We start from the raw sequence: 17,447 nt of genomic DNA, 5'->3' as shown, positions 1-17,447 counted from the left end.
TGCGCACAACACAGCCTTTCTCATGGCTGTACGTCGTTGTGACAAATCGGTCGGCACGTCTCTGTACGCTTTCGAGTCAGTTTATCTGGTAGTTCCTATATGCTGGGGTCCCAGGCAACGCTGCCATACTCGTGCTCCCTGGCTCTTTCAAGGCATGAATGAAAATTCCTTTTAATAAACCCTAGCCAACTATTAGCTATGTTCTTAACATGCAGTGTATATTCCTTCCAGTTCAGAGACTAGACAGGGTAACACCTAAGTATAAGATTGATGATCCTTTGCTTCCAGAGTTTGCCCTAGCATAGTTTATTGATGTGGAATGATTCTTAGCTGGCATCGAAACATGCTTGTGCACTTCGTTACTTTGGGCCTTATATTTTGATTATTACGTTGATAAAAGTTTAGTCGTCATATATTTACAACTTGTATTAATATATTTTCGTCTGACCTCTCTCCCTCGAGGTTCATGTTAATGGTCTCGCTCTACTTTCGGGAGGGTTCAGGTTTCCCTCAAAGGTAAATGAGGGTTTTTCCTGACGGGCAGCAAGCACGCAATACTAACTGAAATTACTGACCATATCTGTATTGAGTTGTTGGCAATTTAATAAACATGGGTTTGGGTTGAAGTGCTCCCATACAGGTCACCCTTTGCCCCGTAGACTCTTGTTGCCAACTTAAACCGGGGAATTAGACATCAGAGAGGTCTTTCCACTTCTCCAGTACCCAAGGGGGATTATCACTTCCACTCACAACCTTGGGACATTATTACCCCCTAGAGAGGATTTTCACCTCTCACTACCCTGGGGGATTATCACCCCCTTGAGAGGATTATCAGCTGTCACTTCCCTGGAGGATTATCACCTATCCACTTGTAGATTTCGGATTTTTACACCAATATGTAGAGAAAAGTGACCTGCTGTCCATATTTGAAGTACTTCATCCCTTACCCCTTTTCCTCACAATAATTCTGGTCTAGTTATTCGCTTTTATCTAAAGGGTTATGGGTTTGGAGCATTAACTAACTTCCCACGGTCAATATGTACAATACGAATACCATAATAATCGAACTTTAGTAGCAATTGCTTGTATGCGACAGTGTCAAAGGCTTTGAAAAAAAAAAGCAAGTATTAGTTGGTCAGTTTGATATTGGTGGGCCTGGTGGTCAGGTACTCGATGGGGTTAGCTAATTGGGTCTCGAATGATCGGCTTTGCCTGAAGTCGTTTTGGTAATCGACAAGAATGTCTTTTGCGAATGTAACTTAACTCTTCCCGCAATCCCAACGAGAGGATGTTATATAGTCGTCAAGAAAGAAAATCGCTTAGAGCACAGAAAACCGCGCTCCATCAGTTGTTCGTGGACGGGTGAGCTGAGAAACAAAGAGCACTGATAGAGCCGACTTCGAGAACATATTTGGTGGTGATTTTAAGTAGTTGTATTCTGGACAGCAGATTGGACAAACTCGGTACAGATCCGAATCCTCGACAGGCCGCAACGTCCAACGCAACGTATGAGAGAACCCTGGGAACGAGGTTGCGAAACGTCTTGATTAATGCCTAATAACTTGCAAAATCAATTTGTGGTATAGGCGTTGAGTAAACGGCGTGTTTTTGTCAGGCACCCTACGGTCCAGCATGAAGAACGAGGCTCAAGTGTTAATCACCATTTATTATTCATTCAAAATATTTCCCCGATTCTGTTGGCTAAAAGCACACACATAACTCACCATAACCAGCTACTGATGATCAAATTTGGAAGAATTTTGCGTTTAATTAACCGATGACGTCAAAAGTGCAGCCCTCTTGCAGGTTAATGCACCGTTAACCGAGAAGACCTGGGGACGAGGTTGAGTAGTTTTGGTTGTGAAAACAAAAATGGCGGACATTTCACTCGTTCCAGGAGTAAGAACTAGGCGAAATAATAACTAAAAACATGACAAGAACAGCAAGGAGACAACTCGAAGGGCAACATCTAGCATGCTATTTGGAGAATATTAGCGGAGCTGCACAACCCTTAACGTGCACTATCGAAGATGAACTTAACATCGATTTGATCGATGAAGGTAAGCTATGTTTAGCTATTTTGAATGAATAATAAAACAATTATTGAATTCGGCTTTCGTATCATATGAAGAATTATGGAGATCTCGGAGGGTGTTATCCGCCTCGGCCTACGGCGTCGACGGATAACATCCTCCTCGATCTCCAAAATTCTTCATAAGACACTCAGCCTCATTCATTAATTGTTAATTAATTGTTTATCGAAGATCGTTAAAAAATGGTAACTGACCCACTGTTCAATATAAAAAAGTTGTTTGTTAGGAGATTATTAGGCCGAGAACAGATGAGAAACTTTGCAAGAAGCGTGATAGTAGTTCTAAAGAAAGGTGTTTGCCTGAGAAAATTTAGACCCCATAATATACTCATTTTGCATAAGTTATTGTCAAATGCTCCTGCGACGAATGCATATTCATAAGAGTATAATTGTGTGGGCGGTACTGCACTCAAAGCTATAACTAGCGAAAATCAAATATAGGTGGAATGGAAATACAACATAATGACCATCTTCGTTACTTATGGTCTTGCTCAATGGTTTCCTTGCAATGGAACACCATAGAGTAAAAAAAACTGCCTATGAAGTGTGTCTCCAGTGTGGCAATGGGCGAGTTCCATGTCGCTAATAATAATAATAATAATAACAATAATGATAATGATGATATATAAAATAATAATAGTAATAAAAATAATGGTAAAAAAAAAATAAAAAAATTACAAGAGAGTACAAAAGAAAGCTGAAACTAGAGTTGAAATCAAAACTGGACCAAATCTTTGGCTAAAGCTCTTAGGATCTTAGGTTTCACAGTCTTTGATCATTTGAAACACAGAAATTCCATTGCAAACAATGGGTCGATTTTTACTGTAAAGGAGATAACGTAAGGGATAACGAAGACATGTGGGTGCAGAGCTAAGAAAAACAAATGGAACTTTTTACAAGCCATGGAGGACATTGCCTCGTCTTCTCAAAAATGCACACGATTGTCGAGTGTCCTTTTTGTTTCCCTAGATATTTGCTTCATTTGGCGCTATGAATTCAAAATCCATTGTTGTCACCAAAAAGCGATATCACCAACACAACGAGCGAGTGCAAGCGGTCATCCGAAAGGATTTACAACTTGAAGCAAGGCTGGAAACCTTTGTGCAAGTTCCTTGGTTGCGACGTTCCTGATCAGCAGTTTCCTAGATAAAATGTGGAGCTATCGCTTATCATTGCTCGCGTTTCTGCGGAAGTTCATCAACTAAAGCAAAATATATTTTTAAGTTTGCATTTCTTGTCGTCTTTCTTAGTTTGCTATATATTTATTAATTCAGAGCTTGAAATCATCCCTGATTATAACACAGGCGCATTGACGACAACTGATTGGAAGCTAAACTGGTGTCAAGTGATTTTTCATAATAGATGTGTGGCAGTGAAGGATATCCAAAAATTTCTTCTTGTTCCATAAGATCAGCAACTAGTTTACAAAGAAAATCTGTCGTCATGGATTTCAAGAAGGTACGCTGTATATGGTCCATTGTACCGTCTCCTATTATTCATAGAACCATAGGGCAGATTCGATCGATGTTTTGCAGTGTAAATGTTACGAACTGGGATCATCTAGAATATACAAACTCGCAAAAGGTGCAAGGTACATACATTGGTAGAGGGGGTAGAGGGGGTCTAGTACGATCACCAACTACGTACATACTGTTACACGGGTTCGCACGTGTCAATTTTGGGGACAAAATTAACGTTTCTTGGATAAAATGATTAACATTTTTAATATACCTTGATCGCTTGTTTTAATGTACTTATTTGAATGCCGGATATTTTAAAAGTAGTTGGTATATGATATTCTGGGGAAAAGAAAATATTAACACATGCATTGTCATTTTTCCGTCTTCACTGTGGTCTCACATTCAGCGAATAGGGGTAACCACACACACAAAGTCTTCTCTTTTAGGGTTGATTTCTAGTGTCGCGTAATTTGTATGTGCGTACGTGCGTAAAATTTTCGTTCGCAAATAAAATAGAGGCAATACATGAAGGGTCGCCGATCGTACGCGTAAAAGTTGAACCTCGCTCAACTTCTTGTTTAAGCTCAGCACTTTTTAGGCCAGCCAAATCATAGACGGCTTTTTACGTCGGACAGATGGCTTCTCTTTAAATCTTCTTATACTTTTTAATGTGAGGTAATAACTAGAAATAATTATGCGTTTCTTGCACATTTTATTTCCTTCCTTCTCACCCATCAAAGTCGCGTTGAATCGGGTTCAATTAACCTCTCACAATTTAGGATCTTGAAATACGGCAATCTTCGATTCAATGTCGTTTTCGTTCGCTTCCGTTAGTATTCCCCGGCTGTAGTAGGTCGGTAACTTGAACGTGACACTTGATCTTTTCGCCACACATCTGCGGCTCTTCGGAACGCAAGCAAAACATTTCTTTCTAAAATTCTTGATTCACTGAATTTTTGTCAGTCTATATTTGCATCACAAAACTCCAGTGTAGACACTTCAAAAGACTCGGCTTAAGGTTAACCTTTTGCCTAATAGGAACTCATACCAGAGCCCCCTCCCCATCCCTCGATAATTATTACATACCCCATTACTAAAGTGACAGGTGCTAAAAGGAGAGATTAGGGGGAGGGGGAGTTCTCCCTTCCTTTTCCTTTTCTTCTCAACCTCTGCAATGCCCTTAAAGGAGGCTATTAACAAGGTTTTTTTATCTCTTATATTTTTATATTCTATTTTACATTTTAAACTTTTAACCTGTAGTTTACATTAGTTAAGTTTTTAGTTCATAATTTCTTACTGATTTTTGCCATAAAGCTTCATTTAAGTAAGAAAAAAAGAAACTTTGAAAGACTTGGCTTATTTGTCGGCGTTAACGTGGAGGGAGGGGAGCTATTTGAGCCCTCATACGCTGGGGAAGATGGTTCAAGTTAATCTTTTGCCAAATTGTACTCATACCAGTTCCCCCTCCTGATAATCACTGTATATTCCTTTATTTAAGTAAACTAAACGTGGCAGGTGCAGAAAGAGGAGATGGGTGAGTGGGGCAATATTCCCGCTCTCTTTTTTCCATTTCTACCCTACCTCTTGCAACGCCTTCCAGGAGACTATCTACAAGGTTTTTTTTATCTGACTAATACTTTGAATCGCAAACAAAAACGATCTCCCTGTCCGCAGAGAGGTTACATCTACTGGAAATTATCTTTAAATTCATGAAATATCAAATGTATTTTTGGTGGTAAAAATTTACCATTGGTACTGGTATCGAGATAAAGAATCGCTCTACCCATAGTTAATGGAGTGCAATGGTTATGAAACCCGTCAGACTCCTTAGTTATATGTTTTTGCGGAGCTGAAGGTGCACAACGTTCATTAGCATTCTGAACATTTTCATCGTATTCACCAATAAAAACGTGGCATTAATCTATTCCATCACAATTTTCCGACAGAAAAGAAAGGTTTGTGCACCGTCATGGAGCTACCAACATTAACTTTGAGCATCGCTGTTTTTATAATTGATTTTGCCGCCTTTCATAACCATTCTCCTCTACTAACTATGCTCTACCGTACAAAAGTCAATTTTAAATAGTAGTTCACCATGATGTTTGGGAACAGTCATTTTTTTTTTCTTTTTTCACAATGTAAAACTTAATGTTCGTATTCGCCTTGAGGGGTAGTTTTGTTTCCAGAACTAATATATGATTTATGATTTACAGTAAATTGAGAATGTTAATCGTTAAGCCGGCTGTTTACTCAACTTCTTCAAAATGAAACCAAAACGAGCTTTTAAGCTACAAATAGTAAGAGTATAATAAACGTGAGACGTTTAGTAGTGGTTTCCTGATAATATCCACTAATGTGTTATGATTAATTCCAACACAATCTCCCTGTGAAAGCAAACATAGGCCATGAGTACTAAGAAACTTCATACAAAATAAAAGATGATAATATTCATTTAAAAACAAACTCTCCCTTGTATTAGCAAAGGAAATGTATCATGAACAAAACAGAAAATGTGTGTGGAAAAATAAGCGACTTTTCTGTGAAAACTTAACTATTTTTGTCTCGTGAACTGAACGTCCCTTTGGCAGCTGCAACTGTCTCTTTAATTATGTATGTTTCGTTTTCCCATAAGAAAAGCAAACATAGACTGCTTTTCAATATTAATATCAAGTATTTATTCTGTGAATAAACGTCATAAGAGTCACTTTTCATTCAACCATACTTATTTGAAGTAAAAACGCACTTAGCTTTCTCTTGTTTTTATGCCCTGCAACATACCTAAATTAAGATGTAGAAATCAGTATAATATGTTATAACCGATATTAGTCGGTATAAAATACACAATGTTTAATTTACTATAAATTTTAATCTAAATTTCAAAAGAAAAAAGAACGGACCTACTGTAAGTTGCTATTAAAGTTATAGTAAACATTTTGTTTAACGTCTTTGGTGCTAGGCACGGCTACTGGGATATAAAACGATCTTTTCGATTGCTTTGCGGCCATCTAAGGCCATCAGTTTACCCGAGGTTCTTAAGTTTAATAAAACTGGATGGTGCTTTGGCGTTGAAGAATAGTCTTGAATTAGTATCAGTTTTTCGTTTGTAATCTATGAGTTTTCAATGCCAGCTTACACCAAAATTCTTAACTAGTCTACCTTATTAAAGCAAAGGTGTTTTGAGCAAAGAGTTTTTTTTTTCAATTGATAGTTATCTTTCCTCATAACTGAAAGCAAAAATGTTAATCAAATAAATTGATCAATCATACACTGTTCTTACGCTGACAGGTGAAGAGAATTTCCATAATCGTTTAACTGCGGTACATATTGGCCTTAAAAACGATTGCTTGCATTATTATTAATTCCTCTTCTTACTATTCTGTGAGTTATATATTTAACATGGAGAACTTCAAACTGAGTTATGGTTACCCCAACCTGTCTATAAGTGAAGACGACATCGTGAAACTAAGATCTTATACTATCGTGAACTGCGTTACCAATGCGTGTTTCTCTTTCACAGCAGCTTTTGGTAATAGCGTCATAATGTTCGTGATCTGGAGGACTCCAGCTCTACATTCGCCATCTTTAACTCTGCTCTTTGGACTGGCCTTAACGGATTTCTTCGTCGGTTCACTGACTCAACCGCTACAAGTTGTTTGGAGCGTTTTTTACCTGGGAACCGAAAAAGGTGGCCCGAGCGCGCTTAAAGATGCCTTCGATGTTCTTTCTGTGATTTTGTCTTCCGCTTCTTTTTCAACCGCCACTATCATCAGTGTGGATAGGTACCTCGTATTTCATCTGCACATGCGATATCCAATCATAGTCACCAATAAGAAAGTCATAGTTACTATCGCTCTCTCTTGGCTGATGTCAAGTTTACTGGGCTTCGTATGGACACAAAGCACTACAGTATACTACCTTGCTGCAATATTGTCCTTTGCCATTTCATTGTTTGTCGTTGTACTGATGTATTCTAGAATCTACAGTGTTGTCAAGCGACATCAAGCCCAAATAAACACACAAGCACAAGTTCATGCGCGGCGGCATGTTTCATCGCAAATGCATTTTGCTCGATTGACGAGATCGGCTATCAACACTTTTTACGTCTGTTTCTTGTTATTCCTTTTTTATTTTCCGTACATCTGCACAGCCATTGTTATACAACTAACTGATAACAGTGTGAACAAATATATTGCGCTGCAGTTTACAGGGACAATAACGTTTATAAACTCGTCGCTAAATCCCTTGGTTTACTTTTGGCGGGTCGCCGAGATTCGAATAGCGATAAAAGACACGTTTAAGTGTCGCTGCCCAGTCAGGGGACATGACACTCAGACTATCCAAAGGGAAAGCGTAACAGGGACTTCTAGGGGGTAATAAGCTATATAACTAAGTGAGAGTTGCCCTGCTTATAACTTTTTGTACCTGTTTATACATTTTGTTTTTTGAAAGAACTTCGAACCCAAGTGACTAACAGCTTATGTTTTTATATATTTGGACAACTCATTTTCTCTTGCGTTAAATTATGTAAAACGAGGAAATCCGAACGATGTTGTTCTTTTCACTGTTCCAAAGGTTTTGTTATATCCCTCTTACTTCAGGTTGGACAGATAAGGTACGATTTGCTTTGTAATTTCATGGCTAAGTAACTTTCAGTTTCCTCTGCATAAAGAGGAGTCAAGAAAAACTTAACCGCCCACAACTTATAGGTACACCACTCATCGCTGTAACACTTCAGTATACTGTCGATAGACAACTGCAAGAACAACAGCTGTTTTACGACATACTGTCTGCGATTCGAGGACTATCTCTTTCCCAGCTAAGTGCTTTATATATTGTCCGAAGACATACTCTCCAATATCGATGTCGAAAACAATCACATGGAAAAGAAAATGTAGAAAAAGAACGCTTTTTAGAAAAATAATTAGAATTTTGAAAAAATGGCTGTTAAAACTCGGTTGCCATGGAAACGCGAGAGTTGGTGCTAAAATCACGATCGTCAGTGATTGAAGGAAACTTTTTTTTTAATAATAATAATAATAATAATATACATCACAATTTCTGATACTCAGTAACGTTTACTGTAAGTTGTACTATTTGTGTCTTCTGGCGAAAAGACCCAGGAAGGTTGATGACTTTTTCAACCTTTCCCCATATGAATAACCATAATTTTTCAGTTTACATAAACTGCCCTTTGCGTGTTGTGTATTTAAATACGGCTAAATATGCGCTAGACATTGTAAATTGTAATCGTTATTGTAAATATATTACTATCCACTCCCCTCGGGGCTTTTCAGGGACAATTTACAACACTGGTTGGGGGACCTTGCCAGACTTTTTAAGGTACAGTTTACAAGTAATGATGGAATTAGTAATGATGCCCGCAGACATGAGTGAGAAAGTAAGATAGACCACTACAACGGGCAGTGCCCTACTCTTTACGAAGAGTGTGTGAGTTCTTTAACGTCCCACAGATTTATTACATGTGCGAGGGCTTCTGAGACGGGGCCTACGGTTTATCGTCCTTATCCGAGAAGACTAGAAAGTCTAACCGTTTGCAGGTGCTATTGCAAAGGCAGCACTTTCTCCTCAGTTATTTAAAGACCCTGAGTGTTGATCCGAACACGGTTTGAACCTACGGCCTCCTGCTCAGCACACCGGCACTTATCCCATTGAGCTAACCGGGCGGCGACATCAACAATTATAAATTATAAACGCAACAACGCAATATCAATATGTACTACAAAAAGGCGAAGTTATTTTGTAGGTAAAATAATCCACAAATCGCTTATATACTTTTTTTTTTCGGCGAGAATGAACAAAATGAGTTGACAAAGAGCTTTGGATTCGTGGACGAGGACAACATTTTATTTTGAGTTTTCTCGCCTATTTTTCTAAAAACAGGCACCCGGAAAGCTTCATGGTACTTTTTTTCACCAAAAAGTTAGCACGCTTATTTCCGTTGACAGAGGTTAAGCTCTCTCCCGATCGCTAAATGATGAAATTTCTAACATTTGATAACTTTTTTTCGCCACTAGGACATTCTCGCTAAAACTCGTTGTAGAATGACAATGGCCATTGCATTTTCCCACCAAAATGACGATGGTTCGCGCAAGCGCACACTACCTTGGGAAAATCTCGTTCTCGTAGTCGTTTTATAATCTTTTCTAATTTGGAAACACAGGCGAAAATTACACGCCGTGCTTAAACCATTTTCACACATTTCGCTCACACTTTAACCTGACGCGGTCCGCGAAAGGGAAAAAGAAAAGCTCAACCCCTTACAAAATTAAGACTGACAATCAAAACATGAACAAAATGTATGAGACATGTACAACAACAACAACACTTTTTATTCAAGACAGTAAGTAGAGTGACTGAAATGTTTCCGAAAATTTGGGTTTTCTTTGTGTTTGTTAGTTTGTTTAGCCTGCGTGGCTTTTAAAATAGGTGACCGAGCCTCGAGGCAAGACTTTCGGTAATTGTCCTTACTTTTTATCGGCAATCACTAGAACTTGCAGGTATTCTCTAAGAAATTTTTCTTTTAATTCACAACCAGAAAATCAACTTAACTGGTGTATTATTAACGCGAGGCAATTGACATCGTCTCTGTCTCAAGTCATGACATGAAATAATTAAGCCCGACTTTACAACAAAACTAAAATGAGACAAAAACTGCAAAAATTACTCACGCTCACTCGGCCTTGCATGGGAGGCAGCTCCTCAAAGCGAACAAGTGAGGTCAGAATCTTCCCTGTACACTGCCGTAAAACCCTGCCTGTTCAACAATCACTTTCGTTGAATCCCGTGGCGTCGCTTTCCTCAACCGAAAAACCAAATAAACAAACCAGCTTCGAATAACAGGAGAATCTTGATAGCAGCTGTATTTCATTTTGTGGCGGCAGTGGAAAAACATGAATAGTTAAAAATTTGAAAGGTTAAATGATTTTCCTGTAGTCCGCCGTAAGAGCCTGTCAAAAACGAGCAAAAACGCAGCAATCGATGAATCTCTTTGCGACACTTTCCCCGACGAAAAACCAAATAAACAATTCAGTTTTTTTTAGACCAGAATAATCCCAAATAAGAAGACTCTGAGTGGATCCTTACGAGAGCTTAAAAACAACGGAAAAGTCTAGTTTGGTGATCCCAAAGGTGTTCGTGGTCGGTTACGGTAGTGGTCGCTTTACAGGGCTTTTCATTACAAAGATTAAGCCACACTTCAAACGGGGTTTCACAAAGGTGGTCTTAACTAGAGCTGGTCGCTTACGAGAGTGGTCGCAAGGAGAATATATATAATATAATATAATCAGCACCTAATTTTTTTTCACAGTTATAGTTTGTTTTTAATTTGACCTTGTGGTTACGGTCGCCATCGTCGTTGCTAAAGCTACCCAAGAGACTGTTTTATCACTGAGTCCCGGTAGTAAGTGTCATTACAGACATTATAACACTGAAGACAAGCAATCTTCTATGACTGACATCCTATTCAGTTGTTACTTTATGTCGTGGAGAGAGGGATAGGGACACTTGCACTGAACGCTGTTTTTTTTTTCCTTCTTACACGTCTCCACTCCCTCCCAATGTTGTTTATCACAGGTAACTCACCAAATTTTGCCTGAGACTGTAGTAGTTACCTCCCATTAATGTGTATTGTTATTATTATTGTTATCAATGTCGTATGAGGGTTGTATTTCTTGTTGGTCCACTTCCTTGCTCCTAGAAATTTTTTCCCTAGTACTCCGGTTTTCTCCGCACCTCAAATAATCCCCTCTTGTACAGTCCAATTCGATCATGTTTAAAACGGATTCTTAAGACCTAAGTGCTTCGTGTGCAACCAGTTGCTATTAGACTGGACCAATATTCAGGCTGCCTGCAAACGGATGCAACAACTCCCAACAATGTTGGGACCTGCAGTGCATCGTGGGAAGGATACAACCCATAAGTCTTTGTAAACCATGCGTAATGCGCGTGCGCGGCCCCAACAATGTTGGAAGAGTTGTGCAAACGGATCCAACATTGTTGCGCTACGCTTCGGCGATCACGGAACAAAAAAAATGTTGGGAGTTGTTGGCTGGAAAGTTTGACAGCTTTCAAGCTTTGTGCAACAACACGCAACAACATCCAACAACATGCAACAGGGTGTGCAAACGGACGCGACATGTAACATCCAACAATGTTGCGTCCGTTTGCACGGTTTATAAAGGTTTTATAAAGGTTTATAAAATGAATGAGCAATGAAGGGACTTCCTTCCCTGGAGCTAGACTTTCGCGTGGCTCGAGACACCACGTAAAATGGCAGTCCCGTCTCCAGTAGGACTCAATAAGAACTTTTGTGCAGATTGTCGCTTGGATAAAGTGTGTCTTTTCTCAGATCCTTGAAGTTGTTTATTTCGGTACTCACGAAAGTGATGCAGTGTGTGTCTACCTTTTGTCTTGTGATAGGATAAACGGATCATTATTTTTACCATTTTTGAGGGACCTCCATGATCTTTGCATCTCACAATTTCCGCTTAATAAAGAACCACTACATTTTTTCTGAGAAAGTTAGTAATAGTTATTTCATATTCCATTGTGTGAGCTCTTTGTTTGTCTTGTCCCAGTGCCATTTACGCGCTCCATGGGGCGTTTTTGTACCACCTGACTTAACCGGATGCATAGATTCTTTCTAATGGGGTCGTTATTAGGTTTCCGGGCCGCTGAGGGTCTTAAGAAAAACTTCAGTCATTGCACCATTAGTTGTGCTTTCTATTTGCATAAGGTTAGAAAGTGTTAGATTGAAATTGATCATGTTGATTACTAATTTTTCAGAGTCCTTTTATCAGAAATAGTAGCTGGATGTAGTAGCACCTGATGTTATTTTCCAGAATGTCAGTGTTTTGAAAAGAGGTAAGAGAGTAATTCGTGAAGGCCAAACCCCTGTTTTCTTGCTTTTTTAAATATGATCAGGACGAATGCCAATTCTAAAATAAATAGTACTAACTGCTAATGCAGTAATATAATTTACTTTGTTTTGTTTTGTTGAGGGATTTTATTCAGTCGGCTCCCACCTAAAATGAAAACCTAACTGAGTACTCTCAACTGGTGAGTAGACAAGTCCCGAGCGTTTCGGACAAATCTGAGTCACGTTTAAAAATAAGGTATTTCTGAGCAAAACTCACTTAACCGAGATACTCATATATTTTCATATATTCAATGTGGCTGTTGGAGGTAAGGGAGAAAAAAATAATGACAACATTGTTTGTAGTAGGTATAAAGATAACTCCATTTTAACATTGTTCGTTATGGCTTTTCCAGGTTGTCATCTCCCTGATATTGTGTTCTCAAACCAAGACAGGTAAAAAGAAGATAATGGCGAAAGTTATGTATCTGTTTTCACAGCACTAGGATCGGCAAAACCGAGACTGTTACCCAGTAAGATAAGAGCATATTTCTCATCTCAAACATAAATATCAATTGGCTCAAAAACTTTCACCTGCCAATATAAATTCATGATTCTTAAAGAAATTTCGGTTATACGCTTAAGATCATTCCCAAAAGGGGTTTTTTCGCACTTTATTGATGTTGTTGCTGGTGTTTTTTTTTTCTTTTAACATTTTTTGACAGCATTTTTTTGATAGCTGTTTATAGCTCCTCACAAGAAAGCTTTGTAAAAATTGGTTTCTGTCATTACGAGATATGGTGTCATATAAAATCATGACGAGAGCGACTGAGCTGAGTCCTAGTCAATCCAAAATGCGACTTCACTTATATTCCATGCCATCTTAATTGGCTGATCACACTATTTTTCGCTCTGAGAAGTATTTCTTCAATATTATTTGCCGTATGATTAACTCCCAGTCCCGCATTTAATAGTCCACTGAGTCAAGTTTATAGAAGAAAATAAGTGAACCTGCAACTAACTGCAACAGAAAGCATTTAACTGTTTACACTCGGAAACTAGCTTTTTAAAATATTAGTTTGGAAATTTTTTTCAAATTTTTTATTGACAACTTCTTAGATGTCTTTTTGATGCGGCACGAAAACGAGGCTGGCTGAAACTCTTATCTTAGGCATATGATTGGCGATCCTGGAGCCTTTAGCCGCCAATCCTCGACTCCAAAGTCACAACCCCTTCTTGGATCTGCAACCTGACGTTGTCTACAAAATTCCATGCGGCAACTGCTCTTGAAGCTATATTGGAGAAATCGACAGATCATTCACTACAACGAAAAAAGAACACGTGTCTCAACAATGTAAAAACAGCGGTTAAAGGATCCAGGATCGCCGATCATGCTTAGTCCCACAACCTCGAAATTGATTATGACAACGCCTCCATTATTGACAAAGGCAATTATTGTGTTAGAACGTTTTTGGAATCCTGGCACAGTACGTAAACACCTAATGCGGACAATAATTCTTGCCTTGTCCAGAAACAATGAAGTGTTCTTTTTAACAAAAATTTTCAATGAAATATTGAATAATTTTTATTCTATTTTATTCAACTGTATTTTTAACACACTACATTTTAGAATTTTTCATTTTCAAATCATTTCGCCCGTTGAAGACATCAGTTCAGGCAATCGAAAGCTTGTATTTTTTTGGAAATTTTAAGCCAGGAACCGTTTTTAACATTTAGATACGATGATCCTGTGGCCCCGCTATCTTTTCGTAAAATGTACAATTCGCCGTTTCTTGAGATCGAATTTGTCATCAAGTCATGTCAGGTACTTCTAGTGATGGATGAATTTTTTTCGAATAAGATTGAGGGATAGGTTATTCTAAAAGTTTCTATAATTACTGTTTTTTTTTATTTCTCCTAGCAGAAGAACTCCCAGTTCCTGCTGCTTTGTATCCACTCAATGGTCTACACGAGACACGTGACATCAGCCCCAACAAAAACCCACCTGGAATACCAAACGGCGCACGCTTTGCACCAGGCCCCTTTGGAAATCCTCAAGGCTCGTACAGGTTTTCTGGTAGCTTTTCCAGTTACATCGAGATACCCAACAATGGTGGCCTGGACACGAGATGCTCAATAACAATTCTTGCCTGGATCAACCACGAAAACGAAAATGTGCCGATAGTAAACTACGGAGAAGATGTCTGGGGATTTCACTTCTGGATTGTAAATGGAGGGTTGTATGTTCCGCCATCTAAACGCGCTCTCGGAAGTTTAGAATATGCTATTACGCCCTATAACCTTTCGAAAAACTGGCACTATGTTGGTACCTCATATAATTTTTCGTCTGGCATCGTAAGGCTTTGGATAAACGGATCTGAGGTGGCTCAGGCAATATCTGGAAGCGAAGAACAAAGTACCCAGTACAATGTACGGATGGGAGCTAAAGACAGCACCACAGACCCAAGGTACTTAAAAGGTCGCATCTGCTGTCTTCAGATTTACAACAAATCACTCAGTCAACAGGAAATCATCGCTGTCCAGAACAGAACTTTGAACACATGTGAGTTCGGCGTTAGCAGCTTAAGCCTATCATGATTACTAGTTTTTCTTAATTCCTTAAGGTGCCTCTGGTAATACTGTAAGGCAAAAGGCTTTTTCAGACTGGGCTGCAACGTTTTGGAACCAAATTTCCGATGCTTGGTGCCACTTTACTTTGCAAAAATACTTCCTAATCCACTCGTTTTTGCTGTAAATTTCCTTTTTAATGGAAAAGTACCAAAGAGATTTTTTTTTGAGTTGAGGGGGTCTAAAATGAAACAATTGACAGGAAATCAATGTGTAAAGCAAAGCGAGTTCTGTTACTTGCAGAAAGCTACCTAGCCGCAACTAAGCTTGTTTAAAAGAAGTCCGAAAGTAGTGATACCAGGGGAGAGACAATTTGCTGGAGTGCAAGTGCAGTATATTATCATCATCATCATTATCATTATCAGCAACATTATATTATTAGTCTTTTAGTTGCTTGGTAGTATTAGTAGTAGCAACCGCAGCAGTTGGGAAGTAGTATTTATAGTTTGTTTTAGACCGATAAAATAACATTATAAACGGTCGTTTTTGTTGTTTCTAAATTTATATATCAAGAAGATTCCATATTCATCTTTGGCCATTTTGAAACTGTCACGGCGTCCAGACAACAGCAACAAGACGACCTAATTATCACATACAAAGCCTCCACAGTGATGGAATGTTTGTTATACTGTTCCCGTTTGACTGAGTGCAAGTCCGCTGCTGTTGAAAAAAGAAGCATTGGTCAAAGGTCTAGAGGTTACTGTCAACTTAACAGGGTACCATTCTTAGTGAGTCTGGATACCACTGGACATTCTAAAGACAAAGAGTATTACAATAAGAGAAAGCTGATGTGAAATTGAGCTAAGTTCAACATCTCCAACGTTTTCTAACGTCTAGAAGTACTGTGACTGAGGATTGCGTTTTTCTCTGTAGTGGTTGGTCTTCTATTCAGGAGACACCCTCGGGACTAAGGCAAGTGTCCCACGAATAGAGATGTTGTACTGTCGCAATTTGTAATAATCATCGCACTTTGTAATACCTGTCGCAATTTGTAATAAATCCATCGCATTGTAATACCTGTCGCAACTTGTTATAATAAATCCGTCGCATTGTAATACTTGTCGCGACTGGTAATAAACTGGGTCACACTTTGTAATAAAAAAGCTGTCGCAATTTGTAATGAACTAAGCTGTTGCAATTTGTCATAATTCCACCTCACTTTGTTATAAACTTAGATTATTTTCTTATATCTTCCGTTATAAATTTTTTTGCCTTAATTAATCACGTGACCAACGAGAATCGCTTTTATGAAAGACATGAAAGCTCCTGTTAACAACAGAAAATTCATGAATAACCTGGCATTCGTCGTCCCACTCCATTTTTGCTTGCCACGTGACACGTGAAGTTTTCGGGGTGGCGGGGAGGGGGGGGGGATAATCCCATATACATGTATGGGTTAGGTAGGTAATTACCGCTGAGGATCTCGAACCTCAAATAGGGTATCATTTTTTACCTTGTTGGCTTTGTGTCTTTGGTTTGGTCCTTACATAGGGTAACTCAGGTAGTAATGGATAGTTTGGTTTATTATCCTCTGCATTTTGTGAAAAAAAATAATCCTGAACACGCTCGGAAGAGTTTCAAGGTCTTACGAGTTGTACGCGGGGAAGGAGAATTTTTTACTATCCCCACGGTATTTGCTTTAGAGGGCTCCATAGAAAAAAAACTGTTTTAAGATGGAATGATACTCCTTTTGCTCCTATATGGGACCAAATCAAGAGAGAATAATGAACCAAATGGCCAGCCGGCTCAGTGTATGACCCCAAGTGAGTCTTATTAAAACAGGTACATACAAAAGTATTGGCCAGCGACCAATTGGATTTTGTGTTTATGTGCTGTTGTGGATGGACGGTTTGCCACTGGTGACATTTTTGTTCATTTGCAGTAAATTATATTTTGAATTTTTCCAGGCCTCGTCTGATTAAGTTGGCCAAAATATGGAAGCCACTATTACTTCTTTTAAGATTGCGCGTCAGACAAGGACGGCATTGTGTCGACCTGATATATATAAGATCTAAAAAGGAAAGCTTTCCTGGTGTCCTCAGATTTGAATGATGTAAGGATGGGTGTTACGATTTGTGGAAATTAAATGCCTTTTAATAATGGCTCGTTTGTGTCTAGTGTGTCTAGATTCTGTACTCTGACAATGCATTGTCCAGCGGCACATCCCCGTATTGGCTATATAAGGGAGTACGCCCCCCAAGGTAACCATTGCATGCAAACCATCTAGTACAATAGCAAGGTTTAAGAATACAGAATTTCGTACGTCAGATGACTAATCAACATTAATTAAAGAGAAAAAATGTTTAGGAATGAGCGGAGATATGAATTTTAAAAGTAATTTTGTAAGTTACGTGCTTGCAGACGTCATCATCTTTGTTTAGAAAGTACCATT

At 38.8% G+C, this 17,447-nt stretch overlaps 1 protein-coding gene across 1 annotated transcript; it reads left to right on the top strand.

Moving 5' to 3' along the window:
- Positions 1–6,321: 6,321 nt before the first annotated feature.
- On the top strand, positions 6,322–8,387 carry LOC140935188 (histamine H2 receptor-like). Its single transcript, XM_073384725.1, has one exon. The coding sequence runs from the start codon at positions 6,949–6,951 to the stop codon at positions 7,924–7,926; it is 978 nt and encodes a 325-aa protein (XP_073240826.1). The 5' UTR covers positions 6,322–6,948; the 3' UTR covers positions 7,927–8,387.
- The last annotated feature ends 9,060 nt before the right edge of the window (positions 8,388–17,447 follow it).

The sequence above is a fragment of the Porites lutea genome, chromosome 4 (genome assembly GCF_958299795.1).
Source record: "Porites lutea chromosome 4, jaPorLute2.1, whole genome shotgun sequence".
NCBI classification, from domain to species: Eukaryota; Metazoa; Cnidaria; class Anthozoa; order Scleractinia; family Poritidae; genus Porites; species Porites lutea.
Note: the sequence above shows the minus strand (reverse complement) of the source record. Positions and strands in the feature narration are given on the sequence as shown.